The sequence below is a fragment of the Sinohyriopsis cumingii genome, chromosome 3 (assembly GCF_028554795.1).
Source record: "Sinohyriopsis cumingii isolate HCF-2022 chromosome 3, ASM2855479v2, whole genome shotgun sequence".
NCBI classification, from domain to species: Eukaryota; Metazoa; Mollusca; class Bivalvia; order Unionida; family Unionidae; genus Sinohyriopsis; species Sinohyriopsis cumingii.
The window spans coordinates 79,995,152-80,016,354 of NC_142963.1; the positions used below are offsets into that span (position 1 = coordinate 79,995,152).

Below are 21,203 nucleotides of genomic sequence, written 5' to 3' on the forward strand. Positions count from 1 at the left end.
TTAGACACAAAGACATTTATCCCATTAAAGAGTGCTCTTAAAACTCACCTATTTTGACGGCAAGAACAAACTTAAAGGCCTAATAATGCTTCCTACCTTAAATACTTTCAACATGTTTTCATGTTTTCTAATTTCATGGTGTTTGTTTTTTGTAATCATATCATTATTTGTTGTTTTGTATCTTATAGGTGTTGTCTAATGTTGTAAAGTGCTTAGAGTTTCTAAAGATAAGGCGCTATACAAAATCCTCATTATTAATATTATTATTATTATTATTATTATTATAATAATCTACTTGCATCAGTAACACATTGACATGCTTCAACACTGTCATGCTTCAGTAGTACCTTGACATACTTCATCATTGACATGCATCAGTTATTGACATATTTCAGTAATACCTTGACATGCTTATACATTGACATGCATCAGTAATTGACATCCTTCAATAATACCTTGACATGCTTATATATTGATACTTCAGTAATACCTTGACATGCTTCAGTAATACCTTGACATGCTATTACATCAAAATGCTTCAGTAATTCCTGGACATGATTATACATTGACATGCATCAGTAATTGACATGTTTCAGTAATACCTTGACATGCTTATATATTGATACTTCAGTACTACCTTGACATGCTTCAGTAATACCTTGACATGCTTATATATTGACATACTTCTGTAATACCTTGACATGCTTATACACTGACATACATCAGTAGTACCTTGACATACTTATACAATTGACATGCATCAGTAATACCTTGACATGCTTATATATTGACATACTTCTGTAATACCATGACATGCTTATATATTGACATACTTCTGTAATACCATGACATACTTATACAATTGACATGCATAAGTAATACCTTTACATGCTTATATATTGACATACTTCTGTAATACCTTGACATGCTTGTACACTGACATGCATCAGTCTAAGTACCTTGACATACTTATACATTGACATGCATCAGTAATACATTGACATGCTTCAGTAATACCTTGACATGCTTATAAATCGAAATGCTTCAGTAAATACCTTTGACATGCTTATACATCGAAATGCTTCTGTAATTCCTGGACATGATTATACATTGACATGCGTCAGTAATTGACATGCTTCAGTAATAACTTAACATGCTTATACATCAAAATACTTCAGTAATTCCTGGACATGATTATACATTGACATGCATCAGTAATTGACATGCTTTAGTAATACCTGGACATGCTTATACATTGGCATGCTTCAGTAATACCTGGACATGCTTATACATTGAAATGCGTCAGTAATACCTGGACATACACATTGAAATGCTTCAGTAATACACTGACATGCTTATACATTGAAATGCTTCAGTAATACGCTGACACGCTTCTACATTGACATGCTTCAGTAATACATTGACATACTTATACCAAAACTACAATGAGACTACCATGATATTCTTTGCAGGTGGGGCAGTAGATTTATATATCTTGTTATCTTCCTCATTGATACTTTCTAATATTTTATGAACATCAAAGTTTTCAGAGTCACTCAGATATCATAAGAACTGAACATGCCTTAATTGCTTGCATGTAGCAGAGCAGAGAAAGTTATGCTTACTGTGAAGTATTCTAAGATACTCTTAGGAATTTTAAGTTGATTGTTTTAAAAATGACATTTCAATAAGAGAGGAATCTGGGTATACATTGAGGATTCAGGACTGTTAATAGAGAGATAGTCAAGTTACAAAAGTATGTACGTGTATATGTCAGTGTGGATAATAACTAGACACCCATTAGCTTAGAAAAAGGCCTTTCAAACTTAATGTATGGGTATGTGTAATTGAATTTGAAAAAAAAGATCACACTTATATATAGACTAAGGTCTGAATAGTCAGTGGATGTTATATGCAATAATTTACAGACTGATGGAAGTGTTATTTACCCATTAATTCATTTGAGTCATATATGCACCAGGTTAACAAATTGTTTTGGCTTCTTCTTGTTATTATTACTATTAAACATTAAATTATTTCTTTTGTTATTTTCTGAACATTTATTATTATTATTATTATTATTATTATTATTAATTATCTTCATGCATTTTAGGCATATCAAGAGGACAACCAAATCAACAGATTCACCTTTGCCACAGTGGAAGTAAGAATCAGTGATGTGGATGATAATTGCCCAGTGATGTCACAGAAAGACTATCATGCCAAAATACAAGAAAATGCTCCAAAAGATTCCTTTGTAATTCAGATTCAGGCAACAGATGCAGATAAGGTTTCTTGATTTTATCCCACATTTATATTTATCATTTTAAAAGCTTTTCATTTGTCTTGATTCTGCGAAGAAGTATTTTTAATAAGTTTCAAAAGGTTTCCATAAATATGATTTTGCACTGTTGCAAGAAACCTGAGCACAATGAAAAGACTCCAAAATACAGAAGATTATTAAGCTTCCAGATATAAAAAGGATATAAAAATAGAAGCATAATTAACTATTTACCATAAATAGGACAGTTTTTACATCCAGAAATTTTTTAACACAATCCCAAGTTTATCCATCAGACCATTATCAATTTTAGGACTTTATTCGTTGTTCCTCAAAAATAATGTTTTAAAGGGCATATCATTAAAATACTTGACACACTCACAGAGATTAAATCAATAGAATAACATGAATTTCTGTTAAAGATAGTGTTTGCACATATTAGTAAAAACTGAATCGTTCATTGTATCAAAAGAGATAGTCTTTGTGAAATAAAGAGCTCATGATGTTACAAAAACATGCCATTCAGAACAGCTTTCTCATTTACTTTAACTACACTCATTGTGAAATACTACTGTTAATATTCGGCATAATTTATGTCTTTTTGATGCAAATAATGAATAAACCAATATGTCTTACTTAGTGTATTCAGCACAAACAAACCTAAAGTTACTTATCAGTGTTCTCATTTTGATTGTATAGCCATGTCAGAGTTGTATTTATGTTAATGTTTGTCATCATCTAGCCGAGCTTACCACTCCAGATGGTGTTTAATAAGATGGCATACCTATCGTCTCATCAATATCATATGATACTGTCACTGTATCGGGCCTTTCAAGAAATGAGACATTATTCTGTGTAATTTTAGTAAATTTTGTGAGATGTGATGGTTTCTTTTTTCAGTTTTGATGCAAAATGCAAACAATAATGTCTTTTTCATTACCTTTCAACATATAGTAGGAATTTGCAGATTGCATAGAATAAGCATATAGTAATAACTAAAATGATTCCATCATGAGGTTTCCTTAAATATTCAACTTATAGTTGGGATTTTCATTACATAATCAACCATTGTTTGTTGCACAAGGGACACTTCATTTGATGTGGTGAATTGCGCTGTCTTTTCTGTGAGGTGCATCACAATTTGTTACTAAACTTCAAGACACTGTACTTTAATAATGTACATAAGTATGTTGGATATTAAATTTGGTGATTTCACCATCACACATGAGTGGATTCACCATTGAGCAATAAACAATAACAACATTTTTGACAGACAGCAGCAAATAAACCAAAGGCAAATTATAGTGGTTTACTTTGTATGAAGGAAAAATAATCAGATAGTTGATGACTAGTGAGCTTACATGGATGGTTTTTATGATGTCAGCTGCTTGCCAATAATCAATAGTGTGCTTAAGTCAATAACCACTATTATGAAACGATTTATAATCTGCCTATTAAAGTTTTCAGTCAGGCCTATACTATTCATTGGAACTAAATGGCAAAATGTTTTGACTGATCCAGAAACAGTGTTTTTTATCACCACTACACAATGCAGAGAATACTGGCAGATGGTATTTTTAAAAACATGCGCTATATTAAAGAATTACATGTACTGTGGATTATATAAATTGTGAAAAATTCACAGACAGATGTGAATAGTACATGTATTTCGAAATAATTTATGAAGATATCTAGTCATGGTGTTATTCTGCCAGATGATTGGAATGTAACAAAGCATTACGAAAACTGGTCAAATCACTGTTCTGTTTGAAAGAATTATGCATATTTATCAAAGAGGCACAAAAAATGATATAAGCATTTTCAGACATATATCTGGTACATATTGATCGATTAATTAACTTAGGAATTATCGTAAAAAGCAAGAGTGTGAGCTTGGTAAACATTTTGAGGAATAAAAACATGATAGGTCATGTCTTGTACAGATGATGATGATGATGGCAATTACAAGAATGACAATGATATTGAAACATCATGTGAATATGGTAGCTTGAGTACAGAAGATCACCAAGGGTACATCAATTAGAGAAATGTTTTCAGTATTAATATGGAATTACCAAAGACAATTGTTAGTACTTATGAAATAGTGGCTAAAGATAAAGAGAATGATGAAATGAGGGAGGGAATGAGATATGTGAGTTTAAGGGAAATAGATTTTCGTGCAAAGAAACAGACACTGTGGAGTCAATAGATAATAAATTTTGATCCTTTGAGGTCATTGGATTTCATCATACAAGCAGTGAGCATTTACTCATTGGCGAATGAATTCTTAATACAAGGAATATGATTTTTATGCAGTGATTTGGCTAAAAACTGAATTAAAGAACATTATATATAAATATCAAAAATATTTCACATGGATCTTTCATCAATGATGCATGGCTAATATGTTGTGATAGGCCGCGATTCTTTATTTGCAACTTATTTTTAAAGGTCAAAAGTCATTTACAGCAAACGTCCATACAATTAAATACCAGTAGTTATAAGAACCTTTATATCTCCAGCAGATGTTATAATCTAAAAACAATATGATTATTTTGATCAAAACATGGATTATGTTCTATTTGATAAATTTAATCTGTAAATATACATAGGAAGTTCAGTGGCATTAGGATGTAATTAGTGTAACATTGTATGTCTTGGATCATATGAACTATGTTGCAGAACAGGCCATTATAAATACTATATATCACATTTGCAGGTGTTATGCGTAGGTACACGTGCTAAAACATGTTGTAAATGTGCCATCAGAGTTAAATCATGAAATCAACTTTGCCCACCATGTGGATTATTGTGCACACCATCAAAAATTTTCTGACACAACAAATTTTGTCTGCATTACATCCAGTGAGAGATAATAATGATCTACTTAGAAAATACCAGTAATACTTGAATGAACTGAATTTTGATAAAATGGAACTTCCTGTGCAGGTTACTGATACTGGCAAGTTTAAACAACTAAACCCTGATATCGCTGCTATTTGTATTTGTTAGGAATACGGGCCTGCAACTGATTCAATTTTCCCACATGCATGCAGTGGGCTTAATATTAATTTGTTATTATTACAGGATTCAGAGTTGAGATGTCATTATATGTGGATAAAACGTTTATTACTATTGGTATACCACTATAGTAAGTGAAAGGGCAAAACATTTCCATGCAAACGTTGTATACATGTATTTAATACCCAACAACTGCTTCACAAACATAACTTTTATTATGGTAGAATTAGAGAAAAACTACAGCATATGATTATGCTTGAAACTGGTGAAAACATTTAGAAATTTACAGCAGTGCAATGAAAAATGAAAGTACTATGTATCATTTGTGATTGTGTCAAATACCTTAATATTGATGTGAATGACTAGAACCTCCAAATTACTAAACATGTTCCATACCGATTTTGTTACACTGTTGCCAGATGTGATGGGCAAACTGAGCCAATATTATATCATAGTAAGGACTCAATGGAGGTGTTTCTTGAATGGCTCAAAATTACAGCAAAATTTATTCAACAACATCTCTTTTTTTCTCACTGATATGATTGTAACCAGCGAAACTATTCATGAGTATTCTGATTGGATCTGTGATGGTCCTTTTGGTGGAACTGAAAGTGGAAGCAAAGCTTCTCAAGTTTGTAATCACTGTCATATCACTGATGTGTTTACAGGAGCTGCATACAGCTCATACACTTTATAATTACGAATTAAACCAAGTAAAAATTCTGGTAGTGTTTCATAATCTGCGTGGGTATCATGGTTATTTAATAACTCAAACAGTCGCATGAACATCAGAGGTGCCAATAAGTGTTATTCCAAATATCTAGTGGCAGAAAACTTCAAAATCACTAGTAGGCATTGTGCCACAAACACCAAGTTCTTAAATAGAAAAGCATATATCTCTACGAAAACATGAGCGATTGGGAAAAGTTTACTGAGCTCAATTACAAGTCATTTTATTTGTTGCTGTCACTTGACAATATTTCAGATAAAGTTTTGAACATCTGAACATGCAAGCATTGGTTTGGTCCACCTTTATTTGCAAAACAAAGGTGACTATCATGATCTGCATTAGTGCACCAGTGTGTTAATACTTGATGATGTATTTGAAAAATGTTGTGCTAATGCTGTGGATGTGTTTTAACTTGATCCCATGCACAATTTTACATTACTGGGAATAGTTTGCAATACACTACTATAAAAACTGGATTTGGAATTGTTGACTGATACTGAGAATCTGTTTATGGATAGCTCACTTTGTGGTGGAATATCAATAGTAAGTGATCAACATGCATGTGCAAACAACCCAAACATATACAGGAATTATCCTTTGTCCCAAACAGTTACAGCATATATCTGGTCTCACATAATTATTGGTCTACAGCCAAAATGCTTGCTAAATAAATGTAGTCAAACTTTGCTAATTCTTGGTCACTGAGAATGAATATGTTGCTTAAAACTGTTGATTGGCTTCAGTTTTAAACATATGATACTGGGTCAATATATATGACCCTTGACTTGGGAATGGTGGAAAATAAGTGAGTTATAAAGGGAAGGGATCTCAATTTAAACCAGAAATGACTAAAATATATCACTGACTGGATCTATGAATAAGTCTATGACTGGGTTTGGACAGTACTTACTTTTTAGGCAAATCAATAAATGATGCAATCTGAAGATGGTATTGCATTATACATGCTATGAATTGCATCATGTTATTTCTAGACATCACGGATGTTGCAATCATAGTTAAGCTTACATCATTCTGCTGAACAAACTGGACTATATCAGCTCTAGAAATCATACAGTGTCATGCTCTCTTATTTGTCAGTTTGATTTTGCAAAGATACACATTTCTGTTTAGCCAAAGTGAACAAGAGATGCCTAATACTTGTGTGAATAAAGCAGATGACTTCTGCTATGTTTGTGGTAAAATGACTTTTGCATCACAAATGTATAACCACTATGGTTAAGAAAGTCTATCACCTTTACTTTAGCTGCAAAATTGGAGATCAGGACAAAAGGTAGGCCCAGCAAATCTGCTGCAACACTTGTGCAACAAATCTTTGCCTGTGGCTGAACAGGAAACATAAATCTATGCCTTTTGCAGTGCCAATGATTTGGAAAGAGCCAACAGATCATATCAGCAATTGTTACTTCTATATGGTGCCTTGAGTTGGGAAAGGTTGACTTTGCATTATCCAAACATTCCATCAGCTATACACCCAGTACCCCATGGAGAAGGACTGCCAGTTCCTGATGCACCAGAATCATTCTCACTTGCGTCAGATGAGGAAGAGGAAGAGAATGAAACTTCTAGTCCTGAACCATCAATGTCATATAACCTATCTTTTGCTCATCCTCCTCCTCTGAACCATTCTTCATAACACAAGGTGAACTGAATGACCTTGTCAGGGTTTTGGAACTATCCAAGAGTAACACAGAGCTGTTGGGCTACAGACTACAGCAGTGAAATCTCCTGGCAGGTGATGTTAGGGGAAGTTCTGTGACCATCAAAAGGATCTTGTCTCATTCTTCTGTGTGGAAGGTGATCCTGTAGCCTGCAACAACATCAATGGTGTGTTGGCAGTCCTCAACATCATTCATGATCCAGATGAGTAGAGACTGTTCATTGATTCATCAAAGACGAGTCTTAAATCTGTTTTGCTGTATAATATGTTTTACCATCCATTCCAGATAGTCATGCAGTCCATGTGACTGAAATCTATAAAGGAAACTAATGAAAACATGAATGCATAAACTATAACCAACATCAGTGGCAGCTTTGTGGCAATTTGAAGGTTCTTGCTCTCTTACTTGGTCTGCAAAGTACTGATGTTTTCTCAGGGAATGCTATTGTCGTGCAAGAGAATTTCCCACTACATCAAGAGAGAGTGGCCACTCCAACAGTCATTGTAGCTTGGGAGGAAAAGTGTTCAGCATCCACCACTTGTTGAATCAAGTAAGATTATGTTACCAACATTGCACATCAAGCTGATGAAGAACATTGTCAAGGCAATCAATTTCACCAGGACATTACAATAATTGAGAAATGCTATCAGGGTAAATGGAGCCCATCAATGCTTGCAGACTATTGCTGGACAGTGACATAGAGATGCTCCATTTAATGAATACAATAGACAAGCCAAGAAGCACCAAGTAGACACTGAATATAGACTAAACTATGTATTTACATATACATAATTTTTTTTGCCTTTTGTTTCATAATAAATTTTATTTATATAACCCTTTTGATGTTTTTATTAAGTGTTACATAAACAGGACAGGTAAAATATCATGTAAAGCAACAAGGGCTGACAAGAGTGGAGGCAACTGGATATATATCCCCAAGGCCTGGGCCCGGAAGAGAGCCTGGGCCAAACAACACTTTGATTTTATAAAAGATAAATTTTGTTTGAATAATAACTAGGAAAGGCCTGGATGTTTCTTACCACAAGGCCCATGATTGTTCTCTATGGCCATGAAAGCAACCATAAACACATGAAAAGACCTAGGTTTACAATTTATGAGTAAAACTCTACTATCTACACAATATATAAATGTAAAAACTTAAATATCTTGGAAACAGTAGCAAATCAGTAGTTTTAATTGTCATATTTGAATTCAGCACATCAAAAACCATAATAAATAGCACATTTTATCTCTGAAGCAGACAACTTCTAAAATATTGTAGACCAATGTAATCTGTACTATTGGGCAATGATTCAGCCATTACCTGTTGGGTTTTCATTGATTGACCCCAAACACATTGACGTACAAAAACACAACATGAAAACAACAGCAAAAGCAGCAATGGATACTTTTTTGAAGTTGATTTAGAATACCCTGAAGAAATTTACAACACTCATAACGATTATCCAGAAGTGTAGTAAGTGCCTGATGAGTGGTTATCACCTTATCAGTGTGCAATAGTAGATGAATCAGGATGTAAAATTACTAAATGTACTAAGCTTTTTCCAAATCTCCGGACCCAAAACAGTTGTGGTGCACAAATTAAATTTGCAGTTGCATTTACAGTTAGGAAAGCATGCAATTAAAATCCATCGAGTGCTTGGATTTTGCCAGGAAGCTCAAGAATGGTTAACACGTAACTGAATAGTCAACACGACCTTGTCAATCACATACATGATCATGAGGAAGAAATAAGAGATTACCCATATGAACCTCATTAGGTGTTTGGATATCAAACCAACCATGTGAAATATTTCTTGGCAAAGGTTGATAAATTTGCCACAAAACTTGTTTAGCCTGCTTTTCTCGAGCAGCACCATGTGTCACCTTTGCAGCGTTTGCCATTTCCACTTGCGATTTCCGCCACTACACCTCTCCAATATCTATGAGGACTGTAATATACTTGAGATAAAATCTGCTCAAAAACCATTATATCGATATACTTTACCTCCAAGACTTTTTCCACCAAGTGCAATTTTGACCTTTGATGATCCATTTGGATATGGTTTTTGTGTTGGATTACAATATACATTCAGGTAATGAATGAGATCTATATCTGCTCGTTGATGTACACGGATATTGTTTGATGTTTTATGAACAAGGCCATTTCAGTAACATGTGGCATCAAAACAAATAATAGGTGCTTACCAGACTTTGGTTGGTTGTTAGAATCAAGTCGTATATCAATCCATGCACAAAGTCCACAGTAATTGTATCCTGGAATATGTTTAACTCCATTTTGTTCTGGTAATTTTGTTAATGCAGCAGCAACATCACTGCCAACAATGTTTTTAAACCGATATTTTCAGATCCACCCCCAAAGACTTGGAAGTGAGACTCCAGGCCCACCACAAATGTTAATTTTTAAATCCATATACAATAAATATTCCATTGATTACATTTTGATCATTTGTTTGAACTTGAGTTGGATTTTGTGTTTGATTTTTTTTATGTGTCATTGCACACAATATGTTGTATGATACAACAATTGTGGTACATGTATTTAATGGTGTCACAAAAAGGACAGTAAATAGAAGCAGCCCCATAACCACCCAAACATAGTTTAAATGAAACCAGCTCTATATTTCCAAAGTCAATTCACATATTGATAATTGGTCCTGCTGGATCAGGACAAATTCAGTTGCTACTATTCATGATTTTAAGATGGTTAACATGGGAATCTTTGTATGTCCACCGGTTGATGAACAACCATGTTATGATGTTCTCAAGGATTTAAAGAAAGCATTGAGTAACAAGGCAGCTGTCAACATGACTATGTTGTTGAGTGGTAATGCCACTGCCATACATTTCTTTTCCACAGTTGATGATGCAAGTAACATTGATCATTTGGATTCAAAAAAAAATAATCTTGTCAAGTGTGATGATGTGAAAATCAAATTAATTCCTCAAGAATATTTTATAAGGTCACCACAAAACTACCAATCTGACCTAACTTAATCAATGATATGCAAATGTGCCACTAGTGATCTGTGACATCTGTAATATGTTGATGATATTTTATGATATTGACAGCACATGGTCTTGCAAACATTCATTTAACTTGGTGTGCCGCCAATTACTCTTAGGATACATTTCATGATATATTTACTGAGGTCACTTAGGACACATAGTTTGTCACTATTGATTTGACAGATGGAACAAAACAAAATTGTCATGCAGTTTGAATAAACCTATTTAATAATCAAAAATAAATATATAAAATGTTGCTTTCTGCCAGTGATGTCATAGTACTTATCAGCGAATAGAAAACGAAGCAGTAAACCCACTAGTGAATGCCAGGAATTTATTCAGATTGTTGTAGAAGGCCTCAAAAGTATCAAAGATATGTTATAATCAAGATGAATTTCACAAGATGATCCCACAATGGGCTTTGAAAAATATGAATTAATGCACCACTAACAGAAAAAATAAATTGCAAACTAAACCACGACAGCTGGAATGAGACAAGAGAGTCAATGAAACCACTGCTGCAACAATGGGAACACAGTGACAACCTGGTCCAATCAGGCATGCACCATTGCAATGAGAAGAAATACAAAAACAATTTGTTCAAATACAAGAGGTGGTTGGACAGGCACTTGCATCACTTCTACAACAACCAACTCCCAGATACCGATCAAAATTGGAAACACCTTTTCAAAAAGTTAATGAAACATCACGTCTTATGATCTTTGATTACCCCTTAAAGTTTGCCACTAATGAACCTGTCCAAAATAAATTACAAGATCAATACCGAAAGATAAAATACTATTAAAACACATATCAATAGGGAATGGTCTTCATGGGTATATAGATAGTGGATTGGATTAAGAATAATATACTGTATAATGATGATCCTATATGGAAATATTTTCAAAGACTTGTTACTTACTATTAGAGCATTGGTGCAGAAAAGATTAAATCATACTGGAATGATTTTGCGCAAAGAAACAATTTCCTTTCAAATGTAAATCAATCATAACAACCAAAGAGTTTAATGCGTATATGTACATGGATTTGTGGATTGAATGGAAACACTTACTGGGTCAGTTTTGTACCAGTAACAATGCACCAGAAGCTATTCATGAGGTTGCATTGATTCATTAGCAATTGCTTTCCAAGGGCATCATGGCATCATGGAAAAACATTTCACACATTAATGCGTGAACTTGTTGAAGACATGTGATGTATATTTAAACCAATGATGGGTTCCAGTGAAACACCTGGTGTTGAAATGCTCTGCATCTTAGATAAAATCAATGAAGCAATGCAACTTTTTGTTGTAAATACAACCAAAGCATTAACTCAGTTATTGCAATATAATCAATGAAACCGGAATTCAGCGTGACTTTTTCTACATCTGTTACTGCTTGGGAACCATGCACACTTGATATAGCATTAGCGTGGTTACGAGTTTATTACAGTTGTCATGGGGCCCTGGATGGATGAGTGGTCTAAAGTGTTCACCTTTACAGGTCTATGCTATCTTACCTCTGTCTGCATGGGTTCAGGTCTTGGGCTGGGCCAATGTGGGTATGTGAAAAAGCTGTCAGTAGCTTCCCATGGGTTGGTGGTTCTTACTAAGGTTTTCCCAGGATTTTTATCCACCAGTCCTACTGGCCACCATTCATAGCCTATCTTGCGCTGAGAAACATAGTTAAACCCCAAAACAACAACAAAACAATAATTACAGTTGTCCTAATATTCAATCACAACTATTTGGTGGTCTTAGTGCAAAAAAAATATTTGGTGTTTTCATCTGACAGTGATACTACCTAAAATAATATTGAACTCCCTGCAGGCATGTATAACACAGAAATGATCAATGAAGAAATCTGACAAAGAATCAAATAGTTCACTGACCAAGACCCTAAATTATCTATACGTGCACATGAGTCTACACGTAGTTCAGTCATTTCAAACAAATTAGCACCATATGCAGTTGACATTAAACGGTCCTCAATAAAATCAGTTTTAGGTTGGCCTGACAACATTCTAGATGGGATATCATATATCGCCTGACATTATCAGGCTTACCTCAGCAAATACAAATCAGTTTAATCTGTGATGTCATCAGTGGCAGTTTTATTCAGGGTAATATACTGTCTGGGTTTTCACCAACATTGGAACTCTGTGATTTAATATAGATTACTCCCGCATAGCCATTTTATCTTTCATATCATAATATTCGGTTGACACATATTTGTTTAACCCACATTGATCAAAATGGGCACATTGCAGATCTTCAAGGTGAAACATTTATATACAAATGTATATTTCAGATAGACCAACTATTTAATGTCAGTCGTACATGGATATGTGCTACAAGTGCGTGTTGTTAACCCGATGAAACCAATCGATCGGACATACTATGGAACTAGCAGCCATGGTTATGTTATTCAGAGGGGCACAAAAAGTGCTTTCAGCATTATTATAAAGTGCCGCACCAATTACTAAACAAGTAGTAATGCAAATCATTGATATCATAAAAATGTTGCAGCAGATTCATTAAAGTACTAGGTATTACGAGTGTTTCAATCTTTTCAAGATCAATTACAATGATTAGTGCCTCATCAACCACCAAAACTGATTAATTACCATCAATAGAAACAATGCCGACTACTGTTGGTAAAATTATTAATTAGTCTGCTCAAAAGTGACTGTCAAATTCAGAAGCCACTAAACAATGAATAGCAGAATCTGCAATTGCAAATTTGGTAATGGGAAGTGGAACTTTAAAAAGGTATTAAACAAAATCAGTACAGTAAAACGTGTTTTGAGAGACCACCTGTTTTGGGAGACCAGAATCTCCATGCACAGATTTATTGATTATATAGTCTTATGACCTGTTATGAGATACCACCTGTCTTGAAGACCATTATTTGTTGGCAGAAGGGATGGTCTTTCAAGACAGGTTCTACTGTAATGTATACATAGTTGCAACATGGCCAGATTCAAAGATATTGGTGCCTCTGTATTAGAGGATCAAAGCGAAAGAGATTTTCAGCATTAACCACACCTGGCTAGGTTTGCTGGTCAAAATGAAATAGAATTACACGTGCAGGAGACATCTAGTTGTTTTCTTTCATCCATGTGAGAATTACTTCATAAAAAATCATCAAAGTAATCACTGACTATAATTTGCCTTCAGTTTAATTTTTTGTCTGGCAATTATTTTGCTATTGTTTATTGTGTGTGGCAGTGACATTAACAATCATCATGTCATGGGGTGTAGAAGTCTGTGACATATATTGATACCCAGAATCTAAAACTCCATGTCCCACTAATCCAGAACAAAATGTTAAAATTCAGACCTAATTATTCAGTGATAAAGTGAGCTCCAAGTGTCAAAGTCTCATACGTATACATCCAGAGCTATCATGCATTTCATTTGAAGACATGTCACACATGGTACTGATTCAGAGGAAAAGTGACCTGGTAGAATTTACCAATACCCTAATAAATTAATTGTTTGAGGAATAGTTGATTTAGTGCTATTGGTAAATTTGAGCTATCATTAAAAACATTTTAAATGTATACATATATGCATTTGTAATCTATCAACAATAAGTGAACCTCATTTTCATTAAAACTCTTCATTAAAGTTTGATGAATACAAGTTATCTCTTCATCAGTTTGTTTTCATTTGCTTTTGAATATACATAGATACATGTTATGCACTTCAGTGTTCCCAAGGTTATTTCATATGGATATTTCTAAGCTTACTATTGTACTAACAAAATAAAGATGGTGTTATGATGAAGATCAAGTATGGTCCTTATCTGACACCATGAAGAAGAAAAAAATTCATGCCAAATTGTTTTTATTTACTTCTTCCAAGACTGCAGAGACTCGTATTCAGTGTAGTCTGTATAAAAAGAGAGGCACTAAGGTGGTTGGTTAATTCATTAGGAAATGTGGTAAACTGAATGAAACATCACTAGATAATGATGATTACTTTCTCTTTAAGGTAAAATAGTTTCAGTCATTTTCTCCTAAATAAAACTGATGGAAGTTTTGTATATTTTTCAAGGTTTATCACTTATGGTATCTTTCTTTTTTTACTGAAGCAATTTGTTCATGGGACAAATCTTAGTTCTTTTTATTTAATAATTTCTTTTTTGTCAGGATGTGTTATATCAGGATAGAATTTGTAAAGAGAAAGAAAATATAAGGACTTGATATATTTTTTACATCATAAATTTTGTTGTTCCCAAGTTACTTGAATTTTCATGTTCCAGATTTCTTATATCAAGATAAAACTTGTGTTAAAAAAAGGAAACATATTGGAACTTGAAAGAAAAAATTCTTTACTTACCAGAAAATTTGTTACTCATGAATGTTACATTTAGTTTTGACTGTAATATGAATTAAAGATTGAATGCAAATTAATCTTAATCTTTTCAGTATGAGAACAATTCAAAGTTTTACTTTGAAATTGTTGACCATGATCCTTGGAATGCATTTTCTCTGAATTCTTCCACGGGAATCATTTCGGTCAGCAACCAAAGTGCTCTGGATTTTGAGACATGCAACAAAACTACACTGACTGTAAGTACAAATATTGCTTTCATTAGTCTTAATTTACTGTTCCTTTTCACTTGAGGTAAAATGTTTAACATTTATGCAACCTTAAATGGTCAATAGGCAAATCTGTGCATAGTCCTTTTCTTTCTTAACTGAATGTTTTCATACCCCCTCAGTAGGGCGTATGAAACACATGGACACAGATTCCTGGTGTCTGGACATTTGATCATAGGCTTGTTGATCAAACGATGATTGATCACAACCTGTTGACCACAGGACTGTGTATATTGGAAAACAAGTGTCCATCTGTCTGTCCAGTTTACAATCTAGTCCCGCAGTTTGTGATGGATTACTTTGAAACTTTGTACATGGAATGGCTATCATCTTTAGATGTGCATATATATAAAAAAATCTCTGGCAATTTGTTTTAGAGTCAGTGCATATATATAAAAAAATCTCTGGCAATTTGTTTTAGAGTCATAATCCTTTATGTCTTGTAGATGAATGCTGTGTATGACACAATCTCACTAGTACAACTGTTTCACAATTTTGATTGACTAACATGAAACTAAGTAATACTATTATGGTTTTCACTTGAAGACATCCATGATATTGTCAAATTGCTCTGCTCCCTTAACTCTTATAAGAGCTATAGCTGGATGGAGTGTATGATGGAATCTCATGAATACAACCAATCTCACAGATTTCAGTGGAGTACCACAAAACTTTGTACATGTTATGGTTATTATTTGAAAATAAAAAACTACTATCCTCCCATAATGTTTGTTGAGTTATTGTCCTTTATGTCTTTCAGTTGAATCAGTGTTTGACAGAATCTTGTGAATAGAATTGGTCTCAGTTTTTGATGGATTCCTGTGAAACTTGGTACATACTGTGGTCATTACAGAAACTTGGTACATACTAAGGTCATTAGAGAAACTTGATACATACTAAGGTCATTACAGAAACTTGGTACATACTATGGTCATTACAGATTTGCATATCACAATGACCCTGCCATTTATGTTATAGCTTTTTCTTGTTTACTAGGGGCTTAATCAGGACATTACTATAGTCTCAGCTTTCAGTAGATCTCATGGAAACTGTGTACATGGTATAGCCATTATATGAAGATGGAAATATCAACAAATCATACTGCTATCATAATTTTCATTATTGCCACTTTTTTGTCATGCAGCAACTGATCATCACCTAATGATGTGCATATTGACATATATTCCATGATTTTGATAAAAGTTAATGCCGTCTTTGTCTTTACAGCTTGAAGCAGTGTAATACAGAATTTTGTGAATGCAGCTACTCTTAGAATTCTTTGTGGAATGCTGCAAAACTTATTGCAAATGATGGCAAACATCAGAGGATATGTATGTTGGCCAGTCATTTGTACCTGCAGTATTTTCATTCCCTTGTGTTGACTATAGACTCAACTCCATCACTGTGTAGGGGTGAGATGCAGGAGAGACAGGGTTACATTTATGAGAGCAAATTAATCACCATTCCATTTACTTTGTTTACCTGCATCACAAGAAGTTAAACTGAGACTTCATCATTCAAACAAATGCATACCTCAGCAAGTTAATACTTTATAAATGTAGAAGCAATTTGAATGATGTCAAATTCAGATTATTACAGTATTGTATCTTGTGAATTTTCTATTATTATTCATGGGGTTACCAATTTTTTTTCCTTTTTGTGGTACCTGCAAACATTGAATTTAAAAAGCCAGCCCACATTTACCTATCCATGGAGACTATAGGACTTATTCCCAAATCCAAAATATTTAAATAACAACAAAAATGTATATTTTGGCCAAAATAGGAAAATACATAAATTTATATTTTATTTGAATTTTGTTTGTTGACACAAATATAAAACACTCAAAAATGATAGAAAGGTATACTACTTTTAAAAATTCAAGGAATATTTACCAGCTTTGAAATCATCTACATAATAAAATACTGTCACATGGCACAATTAATGATCTCTTGCTTATATTTGTAGGTGAGGGCTGTTTCTTCATACAATGAAAAGATGTTAAGTGGCAACAGTACTCTCCACATAAGTCTAACAGACATGAATGACAATTCACCACAATGTGGTCAAGATCCAAACTGCATGATACGTAAAGATGCGCTTGTGACTGGTAAATCGTTCTGTCAGGTCAGTGTTTCAAGAAAATATGCTAGGTTAGTCATGTCCAATTTTCAGAAAGTTTTCTATGTCAACTTGATTGTTTTGAGGATGTTTTATATGTTTACGATTTTATGGGTTTCTTGTGTTAACATACATAATGCATCTTGATTTGTATCTTGTTTTGTTTCTATTTATAACATCACACAAGTGAATGAAGGACAATGAATGAGTTACTCTTTTCTTTCATATTTTAGATGTATCAGGGGTCACTGAAAGCTCTAAATCTTAGTGTATTGTACAACAGCATTCTTTATTAATCAAAAGCACATCCCCTTAGAGAGTACTCCCCATTCACCAGTACACACTTTCACAGACTGACTATCCAATTATTAAATACCATTTTGTATTCATTATTTAGATGTATTTGTTCAGATGTAGGAAAATTGCACTACAACCATATATTGACTTTGATATAGTCTGCCCCTTATCAAATATTTGATAATGGAATTCAGCCAGATATCAATTGGAGCTAAATTAAGGCTGTGTGGAGGATGTGGCAAAACATGGCTGCTGTGCTGCATCTGGATTTATGTTGTCCTGGAGTAGCCTTGCGTACTGGTACTTTGATGGCTGTATTAGTATTGTTCCAAAACTTTTGGCAACACTTCAGAAGCACAAAAATATCCAGTGACACTAACAGGGTCAGGCACAGGTACCTTGACACTGATCTTTTTCTATTGAAAAATAATGCACATGTATTTAAAACTCTCTTGACAGTCCAAGTACATAGTGTCCTCTGCTGATTTTTTCTAATACAGGCTTTATTTTCTCTTAAATTTGGTTAAACAAACAGGAAATCCATGTTTCATCAGCTGTCAACCATGACAATCTCATTTGAAAATGTTTGATCACTCTTCATATTGGTGGGTATATGGCAAATGTAACTCTTGTCTATTTTTAATCAGCTGTTAACAAATGTGGAACCATCTTGCACAAACCTTTCCGAACTTTGTAAGATTTGTCAATATACTAAAACCAACTACCACATTAATGCCCATGTTAAACATAAATATCTCTGTGTTGAGCATCTTCACCAGTTTCTCCCTTCACAGCAGCCACTTCACCAGTTACCAACAATGTTCTTCCAGAACATGAGTCATCTGCTATGGTTTCATGACCATCTTTAAAATGATGGAACCACTTCAGATTTGCAGGATATGACAGAAACTTGCTGTTATGATTCTATGGTCATAAACTGAGTAACAGAAAGAAGCAAATCCAACAGGTTTTGTAAAATATAACAAATAATTTAACCTCTAAGTTAAAAAATGAAAATTTATGAGGAACTTACAGTATTATGACTTAGGTCAAAATAATCCCAAAAGTTCTATCATAAGTCTTAAAGAATAGTGTTCTGAATGAATTCCAGATCCTGAATGAGCTGATGTATCAATATCCTCAAATATGCTGATGTGCAGACAGTCTTGATGTATTATAATGACATGATCCAAATGCCTTTGAATGAATTAATTTCACTAGTCGTAAAATGTTGCTTTTCTCTAAACATTAATTTGAGCACATTGCAATTAAAATAATTTAATTAAATGAATAATTTCTCTCAAACTATAAACCCAAATACAATAGAAACATATCTACAGACTGATATTAAAACAATAAACAAGAATTATATATATATATATATATATATATATATATAAACATCCACATGATATTACTACAACTGCATTTTCAATATGGCTTACATGACAACCCTCACTTCTCAACCTCACATTTCACAATACCTACCCACATGACTTACAATACACAAGCCTGACTTAACTAGTCATTGAGAAATTACTCCAAACTTGTCAACAGGTTCAATATATCAGTTGAATTTAACTTTTAAACACCTATTTATAGCCCTTTTATAGAATCTATGCTCACGAACAAAAAATAGCTGTGTAATATCTTGTTTATGAATAATCACTAAAATTTGCAGTCATGAACAAAAAATACACACACTATAGATATGGTCAAAAGTTACACCAAATATATATGTACATAAACTTGCATCTACATATTATTTTATACAACATTATTTTGTCTATGATGAATTTATGGACAGATGCAATAAAACAAAAAAACGTTTTGGCAAAATGTATAGACTTTTTATATACCCCTTATAGTTTTATGATTTTCTTATTTGTAAACAGTAGATCTACTGTCTTCATGAAACCTATTCTTGTAATCATTTTTACATTGAATTCATTTGCATGCATTATCAGGTTGTCAGTCTCTTAATAATCAAACAACTTAAAAACTACCCTTATATTCATTTGTTCTTTTTCTTAAGGTAAATGCGACTGATAAAGACTCGAATGAGAATGGAAATGTTTTATATAGAATCCTCAAGGAGAAAGATGAAGACATTCCCTTTGATATCAACAATAAAACTGGTGAAATCATTTTGATGAAGACCATCTCTTGGCCATATGTCACAAAGTATAGATTATATGTTGTTGTAGAAGATCATCCACAGCTGCCTTCAGAAAAAAGGTATGGAAGACAAAACACAGTTTCTCCTATTTTTTTCTTGCCATCTCAATCACTTTGTTTTAGTTTTATTTATATGTAGGACCATACAAGTGACGATTCAATATTAAATTTATAAAAACTATTTGAATCAATATTTTTTTAATACTAAATTTTTCTAAATATTTCTAATCCATTGCAAATGAACTAATAATAATAATAATAATAATAATAACAATAATGATAATAATAATTACAATAATGGAATATATGAAAAACTAGATAAGGCAAAAAAGGATTATTAGAATACCATATCCTATTAATGAACATTTGTTTGTTTGGTTTTTTTAAACATAATTTTGAACACATTATTGGTTAAGTATTTTTCGAAAAGAACACACACAGGCAGTCAACCCAGGTTGGTATGGGCAGCTATGAAACATGCAACCCTTGTATTACAAGCCTGTTGACAATTTAAGAACAGCTAAGTATACAAATTCTTAAATGTAATTTATGCACAGTTTGTGAAATCACAAATACTGTGCAATTGTTTTCTTTTTTCATGGCTATCAATATTTGTGGTTTTGAAAAATATTTTTACCCAATTAAATTCATGGCTGTTTGATCTTAATATTATCACAGATGAATTATATTAATTGGATCTATAAATTTGTATATATATGTATATGTCAAATGGAACTGCAGACTGCACAGACCCATATCTACCATTGCATAATGCACTAAGATTAATCAGTACAACAAGCAATGTAAACCCTAATGATGCCAGTGCATCATGTGACAGCAGACCAGGGACTATGTTGTATGCAGTTCGACCTGACCCATAAGTTATATGGTACACTGACACATACCCAAACCATCTTCTGTGTAATCAAACAATCTTCTTCAGACTGGACACACATTTGGTCTCAGAAGAGCAGTTCTAAATATTTGCTACCTCCATGAACCAGCCAAATTTACTGTTTGGTCTCAACAGTGTGCATCATAGGGAAGTTTCCCTTTACATGATAATAATTTCATGTGTATCCACCCTAGAGCTTACTAGAAATGGTGCCTACTGTACATCTTGTTAGGAATGGTGTATATCACTGTTGTAAATCTTAATCAGATTGGTGCATATCACTTTTATAGATTTTGCTAGGAATGGTGTATATCACTGTTGTAAATCCTAGGATTGGTTCGTATCACTAATGTAAATCTT

General features: G+C 33.4%; 2 protein-coding genes across 2 annotated transcripts in view; both read left to right on the forward strand.

The window, feature by feature from the left end:
- The window catches only part of LOC149803179 (uncharacterized), a 303,327-nt gene that overhangs the window by 61,835 nt on the left and 220,289 nt on the right, over positions 1-21,203 (forward strand). The gene's annotated exons all lie outside the window — the stretch shown is intronic.
- LOC149803180 (protocadherin Fat 4-like) overlaps positions 1-21,203 on the forward strand; it is a 137,117-nt gene that overhangs the window by 2,108 nt on the left and 113,806 nt on the right. Inside the window, exons 3-6 of the mRNA XM_089952795.1 lie at positions 2,114-2,290; positions 15,179-15,322; positions 17,321-17,479; positions 19,806-20,008. Of these exons, the coding sequence (XP_089808921.1) occupies positions 2,114-2,290; positions 15,179-15,322; positions 17,321-17,479; positions 19,806-20,008 (683 nt within the window). The remainder of the gene's footprint in view (positions 1-2,113; positions 2,291-15,178; positions 15,323-17,320; positions 17,480-19,805; positions 20,009-21,203) is intronic.